General features: G+C 40.4%; 1 protein-coding gene across 7 annotated transcripts in view; it reads right to left on the bottom strand.

Annotated features, from left to right (window-relative positions):
* LOC147030487 (neogenin-like) overlaps positions 1–25,209 on the bottom strand; it is a 247,021-nt gene that overhangs the window by 26,867 nt on the left and 194,945 nt on the right. For 5 of the 7 annotated variants that reach the window (XM_085874613.1, XM_085874615.1, XM_085874616.1 and 2 more), the window contains exons 18-24: positions 21,735–21,873; positions 16,887–16,994; positions 12,690–12,884; positions 9,461–9,493; positions 8,660–8,731; positions 8,068–8,227; positions 280–548 (exon numbers count right to left, since the gene is read on the bottom strand). In XM_085874613.1, the coding sequence (XP_085730739.1) occupies positions 280–548; positions 8,068–8,227; positions 8,660–8,731; positions 9,461–9,493; positions 12,690–12,884; positions 16,887–16,994; positions 21,735–21,873 (976 nt within the window). The remainder of the gene's footprint in view (positions 1–279; positions 549–8,067; positions 8,228–8,659; positions 8,732–9,460; positions 9,494–12,689; positions 12,885–16,886; positions 16,995–21,734; positions 21,874–25,209) is intronic. The other 2 variants (XM_085874611.1, XM_085874612.1) reach the window with 2 other exon arrangements.

Genomic DNA, 25,209 nt, shown 5'->3' on the forward strand with positions numbered 1-25,209 from the left:
AACCTATGTAATCCCCTGCAAACTTAACATAGTTTTATAATATCACATTAAAAACACTTAATTGAAACCACACAGCATCTTATCACATTTATTTTAATACCAGTTAAATGCTCAACGCTAATTAAAGGTGCAATGACCATAAGATGGTGCTATCTGTTTCATAATTTAATTGGACTAATTTGCTGGGAGACCAATAAGTAAAAGATAATACATTGCAATTGCTTGTCAAGCATTAAAATACTACCTGCTAACCTTCTCTACACTAGTGTACAAACTCACCTGAATAAGAGCTTCCTGGACCTGCACTCATGCTCTCAGCCATTTGTTGCTCACGTGAACTGTGCACCAAGGGTGTAGCAGGTCCAGCAGCTGCCCCTGCACCGGATATTATGCCCGAGGCTAAAGAGCCACTGTCATGACCTGGGGATTTCTCAAGGGGCTTCAGTGCTACGGTCTCATGGTGAATCCACAGGTCAGGTGGCTTGAGGTCCTTGGGAGGAGCCTTGCGTTTACTTGAGCCAGTGGGAGAATTAAGCATATCCCGCTTCCTGAAAAAAAAAAAAATATATTAGCGCAAGAAAGAAATGTCATACTTTAAAAATAAAGACATCCTATGAAATGTTATCCTGGGATACATTTCACAAACTAAGACGAACAAAATACTTCAATCCTCAATAGTCGAGTGCATTAAAAGGGACCATCTGATACCCCCTTTCCTTGAGAAGGATTGAAGGTGATCAGCCATTAGATATGAATTGTTTGGATGTAAAAATCGATTTACAATGAGAAATCATTTTCGTGCCATTCTGTGCAGTGTAATCTGCTGACCACCTCAAATTTGTGTTCAACTTTTTAAAATTTAGTTCTACAATTGTTCCTGACACTTGAAAACAAACGTGTAAAGAACACAAATCCTCAGGATGAAGAACACCATTGTCTTTATCACTTTGTGTGAGCACGAGGCCCGAAAGAATATCAAATTTAGTGTAAAAACCAATCAGTAGCCTGCAGTGCCTAACCTATTCTCTGGGACAGGAGATGGAACAGAAAGACCATAAAGGGAATGTCACAGTGATAGCAACAGGATGTCATAGATATTCGATGTAATTTGGTCTCGAATCTTCCAACAAGCATTAGCAAAACTGAGACCAATGAAACCTGCTGGTCTCGGTTTTTATAAAGGAAGACAGATGGTTTTCCTGGTGGTGTAAGGGTAATACATGTCACAGACCCACATGAGGGTACACAAATGCACTTAAAAAAACAATCAGCCATAAACTGCAGACCAAGCAAACTGCTTGGTCTGCCATCAAGTATCAACACAGAGATAGTAACATTCACAGTGCAACAGAGGAAGAGACCTGTGACAAACAAAAGTTACAGTGAAATAAAAAGGCATTAAAATGGATGACAAATCTAGCGTCAGAGGTTCTCAGCATTCCACTTGGTTCTGGCATCATCTTGAAAACTCTTGCGGTACAGAATGCACGAACATTATGCCAATGGCAAAGTACCTTGCACTGGCATTCCAACAACATATCGATGGTTTAACTACCAAATGATTAACACTCACTTAATTGAAGCCAACTCTTATCATAGATTGTCCCATCAGCATTTGTGGCGTAATAAAATGGACATCTGTCTTATACTTGTGATTGGTTAGCATCTCTTTATTACTAAGACAAAGGACTTGCCAGTGCACGCTCAAATTAAAGGTGGAAGGCCAAATCCTCATGGGGCTTGGCAGAATTAACAGGGTATTCTTCCAAACGTTTTCATCTTAAAAGCATTGGACACAAAGTACTCGGCATGGTTCGAAATTGCAAAGCCTCGTCACTGCAGCATGCTCGAGTTTCGACACCCGGAGAAGCCGAACATGCAGCTTCAGGCTGCAACCTTCCAGGACAACATAAACTGCAAACAACCCACAATAGAAGTCTTGTATTGATTGTGGTGTGTTTCCCTGGCTGAGCATTTTGCAGGAAACTCAAAATGGTCCTTGCCAGCCATCTCAAACAACTGCCTATTTGTGGAGTGCCTGCCTCCATCAGTGGCCCATTTATGCTATTTCATAATGCAGCTGTTAAATGATTGTCTAAATTTTTTCACAACCTTCGAGAAGAGACTCTTATCCAAAATTTAAGAAGATCGATCGGTTAGTTTTACGATTTGCTGGGTGGACTGTGCTTCCCCGCTGACAGACCTCTGGTAGCTTGTACATGATGCTGTGTTTGAGCCTGGGGAGTAACTGCTGAAATCTATCTGTCCGGGTTCTTCCCGACATCTTTGTTCTTTTCACATTTCTTCCGAGTTTTATTTATTTATTTTTTTATAATTCTCTTTATTTAATGTAATTCATGCTATTTATTCTCTTTCATCTCTCTATTCCTCTATTTCGTTATCTATTTCTCTAAGGGGGAAGTTAATTCTTGCAGAAGTTTTTCTGTAAGGCTCACTTGGCTGCGCCTGGATGGGTTTGAGGGTAGCGGCATAGCGGCTCAAACCCGAATCCTATCCAGGTTCCTCCTCATGACTCCATCTTTGCTCTTTACTTCTTCGGGCTCCTTCTTGGTCTTCAGTTTCATTACATTTATGCACCAAAATGAAACTTCTTTGATCGTTTGTAATTGTTGGAGACTCCAAGCCAATGCTTTTGCATAAATCAAATGAGGGTATTTGTAAATGAGACCCCGCTCAATGGAACAATGGAACAAAGTGCTCGTGGACAAATTTGGATGATCATGCGTCTGAATATGTGGTACTATGTTGTTTTAAAATCCACATATGTTTTAAAATCCACATAAAATCCACAAAAAAGACTGACCATATGATCATGCTGAAATGGCAAGGTGACACAGGGAATTCACCAGGGCTTTATCGAGATGAAATCTGAAATGGCAACCCGTAGATAATGACAAAAAGAGAAATGCCACTGAACGTGCGTATGCTTCTTGTTCGGCAAAATTTTTGGATGCTTTATTAGCCGAGGGAAGTGGACACGCAAACAATCTACTCGAGAATTAGATGCAAGTCCACTCATGAATTTAGAGCTGAGCTCAACATCAAAAGAGAATACGTATTCAAGATCAAGCGAAGAGTAAAACACAAAACAATTCCTTTGCTTTGAAACCATTCAGCAAAATTAGTTAAAATTTGCATGTGTGAGATACAGTAATAATTTAAATTTTGTTATTTTTGTCTTGCTTATCCTTGGAATGTTTACCGGTCATTGGTGTTAATAGGTGTTTCTTCATTGGTGTTAATTAGTCTTGATTTTAGTCTTTGAAGCTGAACCGGTATTCATTGCACAATGGTAAAGCTTAAAACACTAAAATCAAGACTAATTAACACCAATGAATTCACACCAATTAACACCAAAGCGTTAAATCGTTCGTCAGATGCAGGACTCAACAAGCTGACCTGGGTAAGCATGCCTACGGGAGCATCAGATTCTGCTTGACTGAGAAAAGGTTGCTGGAGGTGTGGAGGCAGGCATGTTTCAGAAACCTCCAGATTTCAGAATGAGAAGCGTCTCCGATGTGATCAAAGTACACATTGCACGACGCAATATAACAAATCCAGCTGTTACACAGGTGGCAAGCCAAGGCCACGTCAGCAGTCAGATGTGAAACAGGTCACTGAAGGGCTCGGGAAGGTGAAGTATGAGGTCATCAATCATACACAAGGTGCCTGAGCCTATGTGTGTACAATGAACGCTGGAGAGGTGGACGTTTCTATGGAGATTGACATGGGAGCATCATGCACTGTGGTCAACGAAAAAGTATTTGACTCACTCGCAGAGAAGCCAACCTAGCTAGCATGTCATCGAGTAATGAAAACACTTGTTGGACAGGTTTTTAAAACACTCCCACTCCAAGAGTGGCAAGAGATTTTGAGATTGGTTGTAAGCAAAACGAGTCCCAGCCTGATGGCCAGGGACTGGTTGGGGGGAGTTGAGAGATAATTGGTTAGAAATAAGCCATTGCAGCAAAGGGGTGACCAGGGGCAAGCCCCTGTAGTAAACCTGGTGATAGAATATAAGGACTTTTATAGTACTGGATTTGGGCACGTAAAATATATGAAGGTGAAGCTGTGCATTAAAGAACGAGCGAGGCTAAAATTCCTCAATGCTAGACTTGTACCTTTTGCATTGAAATCCAAGCTGGAGATGGAATTGGACCATTTAGAGTCAGAGGACCATTTAGAGTCATTGAGAAAATCAATTTTTCAGAATGGGCATCTCCAGTGGTCCCAGTTCTGAAAAAGAGATAGCTCTTTTAGGATATATAAGGATTACAAGTCAACCTTCAACTGGGTAGCGGTCATTGATCAGTACCCGAATCCTGAGGTTGCGGACCCTATTGGCTATGATTGTCATGGCCAGACATGGTCTAAGTCGGACCTAACAGCCATATGTCAACATTTGAAACTCGAATAGGGTTCGAAGGACTATACTGCCATCAATATGCATCACGGTTTGTATTGATACAACCGTATGCCATGTGGCATATCGACAGACCTTGCAATTTTCCAGGAATTAATGGAACGCATGTTAAAATCAGTACCATTTGGAGTGACTCAGCTTGATAACATTCTTGTGTCAGGCAGGAACCAGGAAGCCCACCTGACCTGCTTAGACAAAGTGTTTTGAGGTTTGTGGGAGGTAGACATTTGGTTTGACTGATCAAAATGCTTCTTCACAGAATCTTGAGTCAGCTGAGGGTTTTCTTGAGATGTTGAACTACTATCACCAGTTTCTTCCAAAGGTTTAATCGGTATTAGAACCCCTGCATCATTTGTTATTGAAGGGAATTTCATGAGCAGCAGCAGAACAGCAGCAAGCTTTTCAGCAGTCAAAGCGGTTGGTGACATCTGCAGAGGTGCCTACTTGAAGGCTACCAGGTATTAGATGCCTACTTGAAGACCACCAGGTGTTAGGTACCTACATGAAGTATTGTAATTGTACTTAATACTACACTATGTTTTGGTCTTAGTGTGGAGGAGTGTGAGATCCAGTTGTTGGTTTAATTTTGTAATCTTTGTCTTCCTTATCCTTGGAATCTCTACCAGTTGTTGGTGTTAATTCATCTTGATTTTAGTCTTTGAGGCTGATCCGGTATGCATCCAGATATGGAAGGGCAGAACAAAAGGAAGTGCACAGAATGGCACTCCAGGGAAGCGACATGCCATGATTGTTGCCTGTGCTTTATCAGTTGGCTCATGCTTACAATAAACCTTTGTTGATTGACTCCAAGGAGTAATACAGGTTCTCAGGAACATAACAGCATGATCCAAAATCACTTAGTCTACAAGAAGACCATATTGATGGAAGACACGTGGCATGCTATGTGCATTCGTTTTGTGATGGTTAAAAAAAGGTCTCTATACCAAAAGTAAACTAGAGAGTTCACAGAACACCTTATCCCATGCAGTCTTGAGATAAATATAATAATAACAAGAGTGCAAGTGAGCACAATATACGCCCGAACAAGAAGGTATATACAGAATTGTGCTACTACATGGAAAACAGCATCCTGGTTGCCATGGCAACTACTTTAGATGACGAACGTATGTCGCGACACACAGTCTCCACAGTCTGTACCTATGTACCAAATATGAAACGTAAAAGTTGGATACTTTGGGAGTTAGAGTGCGGACAGGAGCAGATGGAAAACAGCATCCTGGTTGCCATGGCAACCACTTAGATGACGAACGTATGTCATGACACACCGTCTCCACAGTCTGTACCTATGTACCAAATATGAAACGTAAAAGTTGGATACTTTGGGAGTTAGAGTGCGGACAGGAACGGATGGAAAACAGCATCCTGGTTGCCATGGCAACTACTTTAGATGACGAACGTATGTCGCGACACACCGTCTCCACAGTCTGTACCTATGTACCAAATATGAAACGTAAAAGTTGGATACTTTGGGAGTTAGAGTGCGGACAGGAATGGATGGAAAACAGCATCCTGGTTGCCATGGCAACCACTTTAGATGACGAACGTATGTCATGACACATCGTCTCCACAGTCTGTACCTATTTACCAAATATGAAATGTGAAAGTTAAAAACTTTGGGAGTTGGAGTGCGGACAGGAACGAACGGACGGACGGACGGACGGACAGAAAGACAGACAGACAGATGACGGACAGATGACCAGTATCAAATAATACGCCATGATATATATATATATATATATATATATATATATATATATATATATATATATATATATATATATACATATATATATATATATATATATATATATATCGGGCAAATAATTACGAGAACGGCATACCAATGCTGGGCTGAACAGTTTACATTTTGGATCTCACTGATAGGCCGGATCTGAATCTGGACCCGAACCAAAATCAAATTTGCTTGTTATTGTCACCTATCAAACTCATCCACCGAGTTTTGTCATAATTGGTCCACAACTTTTTGAGATATTGTACTGGATATTGTTTTTGGTCGTCTCTCTCAATGGTGAAGAATCACTTCAGAAATTCTTGTATCTGGATCCGGATCCAGATCTTCACCAACATCTAATCAGTTCGACCTTGTCACACACCCAACCTGTCCATCAAATATTATCTGACCCTGTCCACATATTTTTGAGATATCCTGTCCAAAGACAACCAGACAGACAAAGAAATAAAACAGACAGGGGTGAAAACATAACTTCCATCCAGCTTCGGTGGTGGTGGTAATAATATAACAAGAGGAAAAATAAGATACAACAACAATGTGGGTGGGGTTTATGAGTGGAAAATTTGATTGGTTGTAAGGATGTAAAATACCGTAATATTTTGTCCAACTCTTGCTAAACTGAGGGGTTTTGAAAGTGGCAAAAAGGCGATTTGTGTTCTGCAGTGTTCAAGTATATAATTTGATTGAAACAAAAAAACAGAGACATTAAAGCTTGAAGAAAAAAAACAGAGATTCTGCAAGTTCCTGATGCAGTGTCTTATGCACCACCTTATTTAACATGTCACATTAGTTCTTCATGCCTGTTGTATGTGTCCTTTATGACATCCTTAAAAACAGTAAGTTTCCTGTTTGGAATGATTTTCAATTTTGTTTGACTGCCAGGCAGACAGAGTGAGAAAATTATCTCACTCCTTTCTGCGCATGTGTTACCAGGACAAATTCAGAGCCAAAGTAATGCTGTACTTCAGGTTTGTTTTCCGATTCCTGTTCAAAATATAACATTCAATTAATATTAAGTTCTTCCTTGATCATACACTGAAGTTTGTCGATAGGACAGACAGACAGAAGTAAACAATTGATTCACCCCGCTTCTCACTTTGTGTGTGCGGGTGAATTTACTCAAGGATAGAAGGTGATATTTTTTTTTTCTGAAGAACAACTTTCCGACCTTACCAGCACATACAGATCGTTGGTGTTGCCAAAGCAGTTCCTTGGCAATGGTTATACTGGGTGGTTTGCCATTGCCTTCTCAGCGTTGTTTGTGCATGCTCTATAATTTTTAAAGCTGAACACCAAGCAAGGATGCAGTAAGTACCATTATTATATTAAAATAAATTGTTTGGTATGACAGCTGGAGTTTGAACCAACAACCTCCCAGACTCAGAGCAGACATTCTAACCATTACACCACCACGTCTGGTTTACCAACATTTCCCTCCTTGTGTAATTAACAATCACCCTACTGGAGTAATCCACTGTGGAAACAAAAAGCCATTGTTCTCATTTGAAAATAAGAATTATGCAGCATTCATTCTTGGATAACTGGATGCTTTTCAAGGTTTTAGTCATGTGACTTTTTGTTTATCACTGGTGTAACAGTCTAGTTCTAAAACAAACAACATGAAGTGCATTCACATTATTCATTGTTAAGTTAACTGGAAGTATTTTAAAAGTACTTTTTGTATTATTAAATTTTCATTAGAATCTGCAGAGTTAAATAATTCACATAATAGCTAAAATTTACAAATTGGATAAGTTTTGGCTGATCATAAAAAGCAGGATTACAGAAACATTTAAATCATGATGGTGGATATCCATGTAAGCAACTTGTACATAATATGTGTACTTACTTTATCTGGCTTGGTGAAGAATACCGGGTGCATGCCACAGCAATTATGACTACTGCCAGAACCGTAAGAGCTCCGATTGTCACGATCACAATCACCAGCACGTTGTTATCAGCTCTGAGGCCTGATGCTGGGGATGGGATATAGGGTTCTCCAGGAGATTCTGGGGAGAACGATCATGTGAATCAACCAGATCTTGGAGGCAATATGTCGATAATACATTAGACGTGACTTAAAATGGGTATTGTGAGCCTAAAAATGAAATACACCAAAACCCGGTAGGATAAGAACATACGTACGGATCACATCAAAAGAGGAAGAATTGGGTGAGAACAGGGTTTCAGCAGTTTTAGAAAATGTTTTTTTAAAAATAAAAGAGGTAGAAATGGATGAGATCAAGAGGTGGAAATGGGCAGTAGACACGATTCTTGCCATTGCACTAACAAATTCATATCCTCTCAAAATAGGATTTATCAGTCGTTAATTACTCATGCAGGTGGGTAAACGTTTCAAAAATGTGCACAATCTCCTCCACAAAGTGGGATATTCTCCTTCATTTAACATCAAGCAAACAAGGACTTAGAAAAACACTCACCAGACGATCGGGATGTGTCTCCATCAACAGTACTGGGCCACATTTTATTATCCAACTGACCACTAGCTGATGCTATACAACAGGAGGTGAAGAAGCAAAACAGTAGGAAAGAGAAAGGGATTAGTGGAAAGCACTCCACCCCTCTCCCCCCCCAAAAAAAACTCAATTACAAAGCTTTTATGGTATCCCAGAAAATGTCTGAAACTAAATTTTAAAATTGGAAGCTTTATTTTTCCCATTTTACACAATGTGATGTTTAGTGGTTTCAGCATGTGGGATTCATTTGAAATCCAGTGTAAATGCAATTTCATGTTTGCCAAGAAAGTTATCAGCTGTTGGACATACAAAACGAAGACATTTTCCTTCATAGCGAGCAAGCAACCAAATGCTCATTCAAACAGCTTTGACATGAGCGCTTTCGTAAAGCCAGTCTACGGCAGAAGCACGAAGGCCGCAAACAGGCTAGGTAAGCATAAAAGTAAAATCGTAATTTCAATGCATGTCAGCAAAATCCTTGTGGATGTCACGTTTCAATGTAGCAAATACTCCCACCAGTATTCTTATCGGATGAAGAAACAGGAGACCGAGAAAGAGATAATAAAATAAATGGATGAGGGGGGGGGGAAATAAAGACTAAGATAAGGACAGAGACAGAGAAGGGTGAAGAGATCAAGAGAGGCATGGAGATGGAAGCAAGGTGTATAATAGGCACATCGCAAAGGCAAAACGCTGATTTGCAAATTTGCAAACAGTACCCCCACCCCCCCTCCCACAATCACTGCTCCCTTCCCATCCCTTTACCTTGATCATTAGCCACAGAGCTTGAACGGTCTGCTGGTGAAAGCCAAACACCGGAGATAGGAAGTGGAAGAAAGAAAGAAAGAAAGTAATTAATGGGAGAGTAAATGAGTAAAACCTCAACAGGATAACAATCATGGATTATCCTCAGGTTTTTGCAGGAAAGAGAGAGAGGGGAGACTTAGGAAATGGGAATAGACCATGAAGTGCCATGAAAATTACACAAATTACTTACTATCCTTAGTTACTATCCTTAGTTACCAGGTTACTATCCTATTACTATATTATTACTATATCATTACTATATATTACGAAATTACTACATGTACTTATATAAGTAAATCACGATCCTTCGTTACTAAGGATAGAGGTAAATTATCACAAAATGTGATAAATATGGAAAAAAACAACATCATCATAATGCACCATGCCCTATGCAAGGCATTGTTGCTGCCGAAGCAGTTACTTGGCTACAAATCTGGTCGGGGTCACCGCTCCGACTCAGGAAGTCAGGGCAGGAATTTGCAATTTGGTCATCGTGCCAGCGATAGCTCGCCTACTCTTCGTGAAGGACACCATAAGATCTTTAACGCCCACCAAACAATGCCGGCAGACGGGACTCCCGGTTTAACGTCTATCCGATGGATTGACGAATGACCCTGCCTGTGAAACACCGGGATGACAGTTTATAGCTGGGTCCGGATTTGAACTTAGGCGAGACAGCTTAGAGGTGAGTAACGTGTACCTCTTGGCAAAGACCCTTATTAATGGTCAATTGAACTGTGTTGCCATCTAAATACTGTGTAAGCCTGCAAGGCAAAAGCTATGCCTCCTCATATATTCATGATTGATATATAAAGTTTGAAACATGCTTGTGGTGGCAGAGTTTGTAATTGAATCCCAATCACATATACATTTGCTCAAAAGATTTCTTCGCCCCAGTCGTTTATTCTCTGCCTGCTTGTAATTTATAAACGGATTATTTATTTGCTTGTATTTTGCATCTTCTTATTTTACCTCTGCCACTGAACCGAAGGTGTGCAGAGGTTATGTTTTCACCCTTGTTTGTCTGTTTGTGAGCATGATATCTCAAAACGTTATACACATATTCGAACAAAACATGGTGGACAGGTTGGGTGTGTGACATGGACGAATTGATGAAATTTTGGTGAAGATCCGGATCTGGACACAAGAATTTTTAAAGTGATTCTTCACCATTGAGAGATAGGGCCAAAAACTATACATAGCAGGATATTTCAAAAAGTTGCGGATGGATTCAGACGAAACTTTCTGGATGAATTGGCTCGGTGATATGAACAAGCCAGTTAAATTTTAGTTCAGGTCCGAATCCAGATCCGGCCTATCAGTGGGATACAAAACGTAAACTCTACAGTCTGGTTGGAGTATATGCTCCACTGAGTGCCGTTCTAGTTTTTATTCACGACCATCTTGATTGCATTAGTTTACAGAAATCTCATTGATGGGCATGCCAATCAACACCTTTCATATTGTTTCCTGTTAATTTGCTTATGTCATTTATTCTTTGTTTTTTTTTTATTACTTACATGATCTAAAGCTTGTAGTGGAGCTGCCACAAATACATGGACATACAGCCGAAAATATGAGACAAAACATAAGACTGTTAAATGAGACAAACACAGCCACTGAGCTTGTAGGAAGTGCCATCACTTCCTGGGTACTCTGGGTACCAGCAACATCACAAAAATGATGCCGTTTTTCTCACCGCACTCAGCAGGGTATTTCCTAAGGAGAAACTTCCTACTCCCTATGGATGCCAAGCTTTGGGAATTGTCTGCCTTCTTAACTTTTGTAATTGCTGCCATTTTTAAAGTCTTTGGTATGACTCAGCTGAAGTTTGAACCTCCAACCTTCCAGACTCAAGTTTGAACCTCCAACCTTGCAGACTAAATCACGTTTGAACCTCCAACCTTCCAGACTCAAGTTTGAACCTACAACTTTCCAGACTCAAAGCAGATGTTTTAACCATTACACCATCAAGCCTGGTTACCTTGTGCTCCTTTTTGATTTGATATCTTCCTGAAAAGGGCCTCACCTTGAAAAATCTCCCAGTGCAAGGTGCTATACTGTATAAATAACTATTATTAATCATTATTTGTGATCCCTCAGCATAAAAGGTGAGGAAGTTGTTGGCATAGTCTGCATGTAACAATGCACTATTATATAGGTATTCCCAGATACCTTATCTGACTGATTTTTCATACTTTTTCAGCATATCAATTTCACTCAACTTTTTTGTTCGATTTCGTGCATTACAGCTTATTTGAGCTCCCCAATTTTTCTTTACACCCTCGACATTTGGGGCTATCTACATATTAAGTATACAAAATTCATGAAATTTTGACCTATCCTAATCTTACTCCTACGTCTGTCATATAACCTCCTTTTACCCCTCCTGTTCTGATCCAAACATATTTTACCTTTTTGCAAACATATTCCCTAACTCCCTTCCCCTGTTTTATTTCTGAAATATATTTTGATTTCAATGTACTAATCCAATTTTGCACACACAAAAATGAAGATGGCCCCTTTAGCCACAATATGATACCGAAAAGGACTAGTAGTGGTGTACGGGCATCTTGTAACTGCCGGTAAAACTTTGTAGTTCACAAGTTAACAACAATAGTTCAGTAAAATATTCCAAGAAATACAATGACTAAATATTCAATCGGACAAACCTTCATTTTGCAACCACTGTTCTTTTGAAACCACATTCAGGAACTACTCAACCATTTAATAGACAGTTTTACAACCACCTGCTTCCAATATCAAAGACCTGGAGCACTATAATAATTTCACTGGTGTAGTGCTTTGATAGTAGATGTCATTCCTTGCAGAATGTTGAACTTGGCTGCATTATTACCTCTTAAATAACTTTTAGGGTATTTCATAGTTAGTTACCTAGTTCCGTCAAGTCATATCTGACTTACGGTGACATTCGTGATCAGATTTCTCCAAACATCCCTATCCTTCATTGCTTTCCGAAGTCCTGGCAGAGACAGCGTGGTTGCAGCCTTTAACCCACCCATCCAGCACAAACAAGATTTGCCTCTTCCCCTTCTTCCCTCAACCACACAAAGCATGGTTGTCCAGAATTTTGTTTGCACTTTATAGTATCATACCAAAAATGAAAAGGCACAGGAAGGATTAAAAGGTAGGAACCAGGGACGAAAAGAAAGGTCAAGTCACTTACTCTTTGGTGTGCGGAAAACAACAGGCTCTGACATAGGCCCCATGCCCTTGGCATTCCGGGCCTGTATCTTGAACTGATAGACTGTATCGAGGGTCAGTTCTTGGATCTGATGTGACAGACGGTCTCCAACAACTGGTTCCACCACCCAGTCGTGGATCTCGGCGGATGCGTCAGTTGTGTAGTAGATGATATACCCTGCAATAATAGGAAAGCATCATTGTTAATGAAGACGTAAATGATGTTTCTAAACACCCGAATTTTCAGATTGGTGACGTGAAATGAAAGGGATCGAAGGGTTGCATTGCTCAGACATTATATGAGGCAGCTCCAAGGTTGGGCAAAGTAATCTGTGGGATTTCAGGCATTTCACACAAATAGGCAGTTAAAGCCGTTTGGGAAAGTGGCACAGATGTGGGCAGCTTACTTTGAGTGCTTAAATTGCTATTATTTTGTCGGTTTATGGAGCGTCTGGTTGAATAAGGTTCTATTCTAATATGTCCCTTTAATCTGTGCAAGCATAACAATTTTGCCAAACAGGAGCTGCTTCTCCACAACTCTGCATTCATGCATATTTCTCACCATTAATCTCTACTTTAAAACCCACCAAAAGACACACACACACACACACACACACACACACACACACACACACACACACACACACACACACACACACACACACACACACACACACACACACACACACACACACACACACACACACACAATGCCTGTATAGGATTGCTGGATTTTAAATAATTCAGAGGTATATCATTCAGATTTGAGCTGCCAATCAGGATTTTATTCTCAACCAAAACATAAACAGACACCCTGATGCTTCGCATCAAGCGTCGACCATCCATTCGAGAGAGCGTGAAGCTGGGTACAGTCTGCCAACATTGGTGCAGATTCTTGGGTCTTGAGTAAGGAAAAGGAGACACTGCTGCAGAGGATGGAGATGGAGATTCAGATTCAGAAAGAGCTGAGAGGGAACTCGATGAGGGAAAGGAAGAGTAATTAGCATATCGGGAGGTGCGCAGGAGTAAGGGACATTGGCAAAAGGCATGACAGAAAAGTCTGCATTGGTTGAAGCAGGTGATCAGGGGGGAGGAAGATATGTTGTCAGGCTGGTCTTTGATATGGATGTAGTTGGCAGGAGGATAAGAGGCAGACCAAAAGTGAGGTGGATGGAAGTGGTAGAGAGGGACAGGAAGTGGGGATGCAGTGAGAGGATGATTGGGATAAATTGGTGTGGAGAGGAAAGAATCATGTTGCCAGCCCTACAAGGTGGGATTAATTAGAGCCATGAAAGTAACAGTAGTAGTAGTAGTAGTAGTAGTAGTAGTAGTAGTAGTAGTAGTAGTAGTAGTAGTAGTAGTAGTCATCATCATCGTCGTTTTATGGCCGTTTTCATGCTTACACGTGTAAGCCGTGGTTCACCTAATGGCTGCCTTCCGGGCTGCAGGATCCCTTACTAGCCCTCTTGTTAGGCCTTTAATTCTAAGATCATCTCTCAGCAACACATCCCATGTTTTCCTTGGACGGCCTCTTGCTCTCCTTCCATTCACATTCATATTTGTACCTCTTCACACAACTACTCGCCCACATCCTTTCCACATGCTGAACCATCTCAACCTACCCCTACGCATAACCTCACTAATGCTTTCTATACCTTACCTATCTCTTAATTCCACATTTGATTTCCTATCCTTCAGTGTCACATCACACATCCACCTCACCATTCTCATTTGATTTCGTTCAAACCTCCGTTCATCCTCCTTTTTGATCACCCATGTTTCACTGCCATACAACATCACCCTTCTAATGCAAACTGCATGAAGTTTTTCCCGTTAATAGGAGAGAGGTCCCTCTTGATGGCAATAGGGGTAACAACTCCTCCAGCCACTTCTAATTCTTACACTCACTGCTGCCTCTACACTACCACCTGCACCAATCATATCACCAATGTAACAGAAGTTATTGACACATTACAGAGATATATCCCCATAAACTAACCTTTCTGCTCTAGTCACATGTTTGCCTGTGCAAAAAGCACATTTTAAGTCAGGTACCACCTGCAGTCTACCCCCGATGCCACGACACCTCTTGTGCTCCCAGCAGTTGCAGTATTTACACAATATTGAATTGCTACCTACACCTTTTCTCGACAGCACAGGGCTACCTCCCTATTTTTCCACACTTCCTTCTCCCGCACCACTAACCAGTACTTTGTTTTCCCTGTATTCACTTTCAGTCCTCTGGCCTCCATACTGCATATTTACCCATTACCTCTTCCACACTGTCGGCTATAAGCACCAGGTCATCAGCATACAGGAGGTCCCAAGGTATACCTCTAAATTCCTGTGATATAGCCTCAAGAACCATAATGAACAGGATTGGGCTCAAGACTGAACCATGATGAACACCCACACACACACTCACAAAAAAAAAAAACACCCACACACATTCGCAAAAAAAACAAAAACTCCACAAACACGGTAGTAGTTAAAACACACACAAAATGAAAAGTGTGGGGGTATAGATAGTCAGTAGGGAGTGACTAATTGAGGATTGATGAAAGGGGGTGGAGAAGGTGAAGTTAATTTCAATTTTTAAACTCAAGCTTTCAGTACCCGGCAATTTTTGCCGAAACAATACAGAAATCAAAAAAATTCTCAAATACCAAGAATGTCAAAAATGAAGTGAAAATATCCTGGAAGCTGAAGAGGAGCAAAATTGTACCAGTGATAATTGGAGTAATGGGAATGATAAAGAAGAACCAGATGGAGATCTTAAAAACCATCAGTGGGAACATTACCACAAACAAACTGCAGTTGGTGGCTGTCGAGGGCTCGGTTGCCGATTCTAAAAAGTGTCCTCGGAACAAAACTTTGAGAACAAGAAAACTTTACATCTTGGTTCATGAATCGTGATTCTTTACCAAAATGGAGGTGGATACTTCCAGCCCTAAGAGGACTCCATTCCACCTTCTGAAACCAGCAAATGGAGATAACAACCAACGACAAACAGCTGCTACGTCGCTGCCCAGTGCCAGCCAACTTAAAGGCTTTGGAAGCCTTTGTGGCAATGCTAGTTCCTTCCCCTCTGTCAGTTAAAAGCTAGATATTGTGGTATTTGTGAGTAAGCATTAGTAAATGCATGTAAATAAACAATTCAATTTGATGTTTACATGTTTTAAGTTTCGTTTGGCATGGATCGGTAAATTGTAATATTAACTGCTTGATGTTATAAGCTAATTTTTACTGCAGATGGCAGTATTGTACTGGAAACTGCCTGATGAGATTCATGAAGGTGCTTGAACATTCTCAGATGAAACTTCCAGTATGGACGACAATCACAGTTGCTGGAAGGCACGGGATTGTTCTGTGATACTATATAAATCCATGAGAGGGAGGTGTAGAGAGACAGATGACATGTGATGAGTCGTGTGTTTCGATCGTCTCCGTGCTGGATTTACCTCTGATGAGTGAACGAGGTGTTAATGTCCAGAGCGGTTGTTAACGCATGGAGCCGATTATAATCAGGTTGATTAAAACTCTTTAAGATTGTGTATCGGGAAATAATTCCTTTGAGCTCTTCAATCATCCCGGATGAGCCAACGTACGAGAGAGAATGACGCGACAAGACTCAATCGTTCAACAGCCCTGGTAGACGAGGTGAACATGTGTGAGTTGAGCCAGCAGGACTGGGACACTGGGTGGAAATAACCCAATGCAGGAATCGTTGTTGGACATTGCATTGTATGTAATAGTGAACTTCCTCCTTTGACTTTGTATCTGTTTATTTGAAATAAAAATTTCAAAAACGTCATGCTGTTGATATAGTCATTGCAAAGCCACTCAAAAGTGGTTGTAAATAATTAAAAGTAATTACAATTATTACAGGTCTTCACAAAAATTGTTTTGTTGGCACTGACGAAGGGTTGAGACATTAGCCTCTCCTTATTTCCCATGGTGGCAAAAGTATTCAAAATAACCCTCAGTTTGTAACAAAGAAAAATTTGTTGGAAGGAATAAAGTGAGAAAGTTGGGGGGGGGAGGGGAGGTGGGGTAGGTTGGGTGGAGTGGGGGGCGGGGGAGAGGGGATGGAGTGTGTTAAATCAGCGGACTTTTTACTATAAGGTGAAACAAAAAAGCGTATTCATCTCCAATACCATGACATTTCCCTGGTACTTGCCCGTGATTCTTCCGTTTGCTTCAGAAGGTGGTTGCCAGTTCACAATGGCTGTACGTGGTTGATCCTCTTTGCTAATAATAGTCAAGTCCTTGGGAGGTGAGGATGGCACTGCAGAAGGGATACAATTTCGAGGATGATTGGTTAATGATGCTTGAAATCATTGTTGTTATTGAAAATTTATAATACATTATATTCTCTGAAAAATATGACAATTTACTGCAAGATATTTCCAAGTCTTCATATTACCATGGAATGGCTATTAGAGCAGTCTTATTATGAATAATGAACTGATATGTGAAGTTTACTGTTTGTTTTGTCAAAAAATTGTTTACTGGGATTTCCCCCAACCTCCAACAAATAAATAAAGGACCATTAAAAAAAAATTAAATATTATATAATTTACATTTCACTGTTCATTTTATTGAGTTGAAATGCATTCGTTAAAATGGGAATGTCTCCGAAACGTGCTGTTTATGAGAACAAAAATCGTACAATGTGCTGCAGAGGTTTTGTTGAACTAGAGAGTGAGATTTTTATATTGCCTTGTTTGAAAAATGACACCAACAGAACGTTGCAAGCACTTCAGAGCAAAACAGAAAATACAATTCCGAAATAAGACTTTTGTCATTCTTTTTCTATGTTGTAGTTTTTAGAAAAGCATCACAACTGTTAAGTTATTAAAATATCCCCCACCCTATCCAAGTCTATTTTTCTGCAAAATATAATGTGTCAAGTCACGTGACATGATGCAAGGGATGGTTCTCTGATGCAAGAAACAAGGCCACTTTTTTTTTCTTTTTCCTGATAGCCACGATTTTTCACACAAAATCTGGTTTTTTTATCATGATAAACTTTAAATGTGTTTGTTATATCCCATTAGTTTTGTCAATCTGATATTGATGATATGAGTCTCTTGAAGATGACTGCAGGTCAGGATGATTGGCAGATGCAAAGTCTTGAGAAGTCTCCCAACCCCTCAAACTCTTCAATGCAGATGCAGATGAATTTATCATTCACCACCAATTACAGCGGTGAGAAAAAATTTGTGAACCCTTTAGAATTCTCTGTATTTCTGCATAAATTTGACCTAAAATGTGATCAGATCTTCATCTAAGTCGCAATAATAAATAAAGAGAAACTGATTGAACAAATAGCACACAAAAAAAATCTACCTTTTCATTTATTTATCGAGCAAAATGATCCAACATTCAATTTCTTTGTCAGAAAAAGCATGTGAACCTTAAGGTTAATCAAATCAATTCAGGGGGTAATTAAAGTCAGATGTTTTAATCAATGGGATGACAATCAGGAGTGAGTTTGGGTGTCTCTGTCCTATATGGAAAACATAAACTTTATTCGTCACCATGAGAGTCTGGTCTTCACCACAGGTTTGTGGAAACATGTCATGCCCCGACCAAAAGAGGTTTTAATTAGTCTGGAAAGGGTTACAGAACCATTTCTAAAGATGTTGGGCTCCACCAATCCACGGTCAGGCAGACAGAGTACAAATCGAGAAAATTCAACACCATTGTTACTCTTTCCAGGAGCCATCGTCCAATAAAAATCACTCCAAGAGCAAGGTGTACAATAATCCATGAGGTTAAAAAGAACCACAGGGCAATGTCTAAGGATCTGAAGGCATCCCTTGCATTGGCTGTCAGTGTTCATGAGTCCATCATCAGGAACACACTGAACAAGAATGGTGTGCATGGAAGTAGAGCAAGGAGGAAACCACTGCTTTCCAAGAAGAACATTGCTGCCCGTCTCAAGTTTGCCAAAGACCACCTGGATGATCCAGAAGGCTATTGGAAGAATGTTCTGTGGACAGACAAGTCGAAAGTGCAACTTTTTGGCTTAAACGAGAAACATTATGTTTGGCAAAAACCAAATACGACATTCCAACATAAGAACCTTATCCCAACCATGAAGCATGGTGGTGGGAGTAGCATGGTTTATGGCTGCTTCGCTGCCTCAAGATCCAGATGGCTTGCCATCATTGACGGAGCAATGAATTCTGGATTTCACCAGCAAATTGTACAGGAGAATGCCAGGGAATCTGTCCATGTGCTGAATCTTAACAGAAAGTGGGTCATGCAGAAAGAGTATGATTCCAAACACACAAGTAAATCCACAACAGAATGGCTAAAGCAGAAGAGATTTTGTGTTTTGGAATGGCCAAGTCAAACCCCAGACCTTAACCTAATTGAAATGTTGTGGCAGAACCTGAAGTGAGCAGTTCACGCAAGAAAGGCCACAAATATCCCTGAGTTGAAGCAGGTCTGTAATGAGGAATGGGCCAAAATTCTTCCAAGCCGAAGTGCAGCACTGATCAAGAGTTACAGGAAACGTTTGGTTGACGTTTTCGCTGCTCAAGGGGGTGCCACCAGTGACTGGATGTAAAGGTTCACATGCTTCTTCTGACAAATAAATTGAATGTTTGATCATTTTGCTCATTAAATAAATGAAAAAGTAGATTTTTTTTGTGTGCTATTTGTATAATCAGATTCTCTTTATCTTTCATTCAGTCTTGGATGAAGATATGCTCACATTTTAGGTCAAATTTATGCAGAAATACAGAAAATTCGAAAAGGTAGGCAAACTTTTTCTCAACATTATACAAGATGAGAGATGGCTTCACCACTGCAATTCCTGAAATAATATTGGAATCCATTCTTCTTTCATATGCAACACAAGACTGTGGGGGTAGCATCATTGGCTGAGGGAGCAGCTGCACCAATGATGCAGCACTCTCTGTAGGTTCGGGGAATAAGCTGGAATTTGTTCAGGGTGTCAGCCATAGCTTGCCCATTCTTCATGAAGGACACCGTGGGATCTTTAACATCCACCAACTAATGCCAGCAGATGGGACGTCAGTTTAACATCCATCCGAGAGACAGCAGTCATACTGATGAATCACCATACCTGTGAAACACCAGGATGACAGTTTATAGCTGATTCGGGATTCAAACCCAGCCAAGACAACGTAGAGGTGAGTGTGTGTAACTCTAGGCTAGGCCAGCCTGACAGACCTGTTGGAATCCATGCAATGGGAACACAAGGGATCACTGCAACACAAGGAATTTCACACCCATCCCGAAATTGGCAAGATCATGGTCTGAATCTTCTGTGATGCCAAGGGAACCCTGCTGACTGATGATTATGTGCCTCTAAAACTACAATCAAAGAAGAATATTACACCAGCCAAATGCAAAAATTTCAGCAGGCCATAAAAGACATATGCTGACAGATGTCAACTAAAGGGGCACAATTACTTTGCAACAATGCACCTGTGCACAAGATGCCCGTGCTGCATAGACCACCATTCATGACTGTGACTTCAAGCAGCTGCATTACACCCATCCTCCTTTTCTCATATAGGCCAGAACTGATTATCAGCGAGTTATTCGTTTCAACGTTTTTAGTCCCACCTGTGTGGCCGCTGATGAACTGATTGAAGCAACCAAAACATAGCTGAAAACTATGAAAAAAAAAACATGGCTGAAAAATATATTATGGCTGAAAAATAAATGGAGCAAGTGCATTGAAGTGACACTATGATGAAAAAGTATGTGTGTGTGTGTGTGTGTGTGTGTGTGTGTGTGTGTATGTGTATATATATATATATATATATATATATATATATATATATATATATATATATATATACACACACACACAATTGCCATGTCTTTGACTATATCGTTCCTCAAAATTTTAATTACCCCTTTTAGCAAATTGTGATTAGATAGAGAACACTAGGGAAAACAAAGGCAACACATTTTCCTTAATCAGATTCAAATTAACAGCATGAACAGTGATCCAGATTGATAAAACATTTCAGGACCAGTGTGATAATTTGGAACATTTTGAGATGATAGGGTGGCTAACAGTCAATCAGGCAAACCAGACAGCTACAGAATGGTAGAAATGTCACAAAGTGGTGTTACCAGAATGTGGAACCACGTAACGAAGACCTGCAAAAGGTAAACCTTAAAACGACCTGGGTAGGGCGATAATGGCTTGAGACAGCAAGTGAGCTCAAGTTTCCTGAATGAACACACAGCTAAAAGCAGCAACTGAATCGTGAGCAAGTCAGTCTGAATCGAACCTCAGAAAGAGAGCATGATAAAATATTTACTGATGAGATCCTCAATTCATTCTCTAAGGCTGTGTGACACTTTCAAACACTCCTCCCCCACCCCCCTCCTCGACTCAGGAATGTTGTTTTCTCTGTGCGGGAGAGGGTTGGCATATCTGGTTTTCTCATAAATGGTTATGGCTGCCTGTTTGGTAACACAAGTACATATCCGAACAGGTCAGCCTTTGAGAAAGATTCATAGTGGTGGAAATGAGTTTTATGGTGTTTGCAGCATTTTTGGCCTTAATTTGTGTTCTGGCTGCTCGTTTTGCTTCAATGCTGTGCAGAGAATGCAATGTCAGAGAAATGATAAACAGCTTGCTCACAGATATATCACTGCTTTTCCATGATCAGCTTAATTTGGATGTGATGCTTGTGCTTGTCTCCGAGATGATAGAATTGCTCACAAGCAAATATTTTCCGATCAGTTTTGGTGATGCAAGACCTATATAACCAAAGGTGCACTTTACAACATAGGTTTCAACGTCTGATATTGCTTAAGGTCACATGACCTGTTACACGCAAACTGTTTTGCCTCAAAAAGCCCAGAAAGGACGAGAAAAGGGGTGGGGTGGGGGTGATGTTAAAATGTTTAATCATCATAATTGTACCTCATAACAGGGAAGATATGTTGAATTATATCACGCTTGGTGTTTCTTTACTTCAATCATGGGCAGACAGGTTAGATCTCGCAAAAAAATGAGCCTTACCGGCCTCCATCGTAGTGGCCTGTGCCGCCATTGACCATGTACTTTTGCGACGTCCCTTGATGACCCTAACTGAGAACTCGTACAAGGTGTTTGGCTTGAGGCCCGTCGCCAGGTAGTTCAGTGTGGTGGTGTTCGCCATCTACATGTGAACATGGACCGTGGACATGAACACCAACGCAATGTCAAGACAGCGGCCAGAATCAATCAATGGAAATCAGGAGGACAAGTAGAAAAGGAAAGGGTTAAAAATCGATATGAGCAAAATGTATAAAGGATGTGCTCAGCATGCTTTCAATAAACACATTCACAATAAAATATATAGTTTTTTAAGGATGAAAACATGAGCCGCATCCTGAGTAGAGCGTCAGATTTTTCTCTGTCCTGTCGGTGAATATGGAAGCCCATCTTGTAATTTCCCTTTGCTCTGGGACAGCAAGAACAATTTCCCTCGGGCGACATCTGGTTATCATTATTACTCCGCAGCTTTGTACGCTCTCATTTGGGATTCCAATCCGATTGAACTTGCTAATGACCGATTTGTTATCTTGGAATCCTTCTGGGGAATTGAAATTGCAAAGATGGGAAAGATGGAGCAAAATGGCCTCAAATAATCCTTTCTTTATTCATGTGTTTGCTTGCTGGCTTATACTTACGCTTTATATGATATGTATTTGTCCATTGAATACCAATGTCCTTATAATTCATGTCAAAGTACACTGATGTCTACTAATGTCTTTGTCCTGAATGTGATATATGTGCAAGTTCATATTTTCCATCTGCAGAGGATGACAGATGACTTCTTCTATAAAATCATTTATAGAGATTGCATAAGTGCTGTTCAGAATTATTTTTTTTAATGTACAAGCTCCTCCGTGAGCTTTAGATTACAATATTAAAATGAAAATACTGGAGAACGATTTAAACTTCTCACATTTATGTGCGACTTTCTTTGTTATATCTGAGAAACATGTCTCATCATACTTCACGCACAAACAAAATCTTCTCAAATTATATAAAATATAATTCACAGCAATTGCACATTATTGTTGCATGCATTTTTATGTAGATATTATGACAAATAATGAAAAAAAATACTTTAAAAAAGGATTTAGGGATGGTATGCCAAAAGATATGTCAACAAGGTAGGGATGGTGACAATAAATTATCATGTGAAACCATCGCTACATCTTTCTTTGAACAAGTAAAAAAAGACATAAAATGTCATAGCCCCCATTGTTTTAGTAATTTTGCTGTGTGTAGTTAAAGGGCTAGCCCATATCTATGTAGAACTAAAATGGCCACCAGTCTACCAGTCGGCCAGCTTTGATCAGATCGCAAAATAAAGTGAAGGGCACATGTATGCCACCATGTATTATACTTGAGCAAAGTTTGAACAAAATTGGATCACGCACGTCTGAAAAATGGTTGGGGACATATTTAAGTCACAAAATGGCCACCCGTCAGCCATCTTGAGTCTGATCTCAAAAAAAAAAAAAAAAAAAACGTTTCTTATCAGGGTACCAAGTTTGAACAACATCGGTAAATGTATGTCCGAAAAATGGTTGGGGACATATTTAAGTCACAAAATGGCCACCCGTCAGCCATCTTGAGTCTGATCTCCAAAAAAAACAAAAAAAAACGTTTCTTATCAGGGTACCAAGTTTGAACAACATCGGTAAATGCATGTCCGAAAAATGGTTGAGGACGTGTTCAACATTGGGATTTTTACAACTAAAATGGCCACCAATCATCATCTTGGACCTGATCTCGAAAATAAATGAGACGCATATGTAAACCATAATTCCTTATCAGCATGCCAAGTTTTAACAAGATTGGTAAATGCATGTCCGAGAAATGCTTGAGGACACCAGTTGTTTTTTTTACAACTAAAATGGCAACCAGTCAATCATCTTTAATTGCATCGTGAAACAAAATAATGTGTATGTGTACACTATAATTTGTTGTTTTTGTGCCAAGTATGAATAAAATCAGTCCATATATATGTCCGAAATATGGTTATGGACACACACACACATACACACACACACACACACACACACACACACACACACACACACACACACACACACACACACACACACACACACACACACACACACACACACACACACACACACACACACACACACGAAAATCGAGACCAAATCCATAAGCCCCCCGTGTATGACCAAATACAAATCCATAAGTCCATAGGGGGTAAATACAAATCCAGAGTAAAGGGGTCCATAGGGGGTAAATACAAATCCATAGGGGGTAAATACAATACATACAAATCCAGACTTCCCAAATCCCCACTAAAAAAAGAAACCAAGTGTCGAACACATCCTCAACCATCTCTCGGACAAGCGTTTACCGATGTTGTTCAATCTTGGTACACATACAAGGAATGATGGCTTACATATGTACATCATATTTTTTTTCTTCCAAGATCAGATCCAAGATGACCGACTGGCAGCCATTTTAGTTGTAAAAAATCCCGGTGTCGAACATGTACTCAACCATTTCTCGGACATGCATTTACCGATGTTCAAACTTGGCAAACATCATGAATGATGGCTTCAATATGCACGTCAGTTTTTTTTCAAGATCAGTTCCAAGATGGCCAATGGGTCATCAGTCATCACCTTACTTGTAAAAAAACAAAACAAAACCCAGATGGCCAACTGGTGGTACCCAGTGTCACTTGAGAGATAAATTTCTTCTTCACCCCACAGTGAGTTCCAAGACATCCACCAGCAACATCAAGGAGGGTGGTCTTGAAGGCACTCCACAACTCTTCAGAATTCCCCAAAGCACCCAGACTTCCCAAATCCCCACTCAGCCTGTTCGCAAGCTCCTCTGCTACCTTCTCATCCTTGAGCTTGCAAACATCCAGCCTTGGCTGGGATGGTACCATTCTCCTGGATTTATGCTGCAACTTCGGAGTTGCTACCACCAGATTGTGGTCGGTATTGAGGAACTGAGCACTCCGGTAGACCCTGCACTACTGGATCATCCTCCAGCAACCATCAATGAGCGCATGGTCAATCTCCTTTGCCACACCACCAACATTCGAATACCAAGTCCAGTGATGAGCCTGTCAGGGCTGAAACCATGAACCAGCCACCCTGAGTCCATGACTTCTTGCAAAGTCAAGGAACTTAGTGCTATTCTGGATCACAGCTCCAGACCCATGGGGACCAACACACATCTCATAACCATAACTATCAGTTCCAGTCGAGGCACTGAAATTGACCAAGACTAGAAGAATATCTCGCCTGGGGCACTGATCAACCACAAACATGAGTGTGGCATAGCATGCATCCTTCACGGTGAGGTCACTCACCTCAGTTGGAGCATATACAGAGACCAGGGAAATGACACCCAAGGAGTGACGGATCCTTAGTCTCATAATACTCTCGTTGACCGGTGTTAACTCAATTGTCATTGGACTCAGATTATTAGACACAGCTAC

The sequence above is a fragment of the Eptatretus burgeri genome, chromosome 3, assembly GCF_056783735.1.
Source record: "Eptatretus burgeri isolate ZD-2024b chromosome 3, Ebu_testis_v1, whole genome shotgun sequence".
In the NCBI taxonomy this organism is placed as follows: domain Eukaryota; kingdom Metazoa; phylum Chordata; class Myxini; order Myxiniformes; family Myxinidae; genus Eptatretus; species Eptatretus burgeri.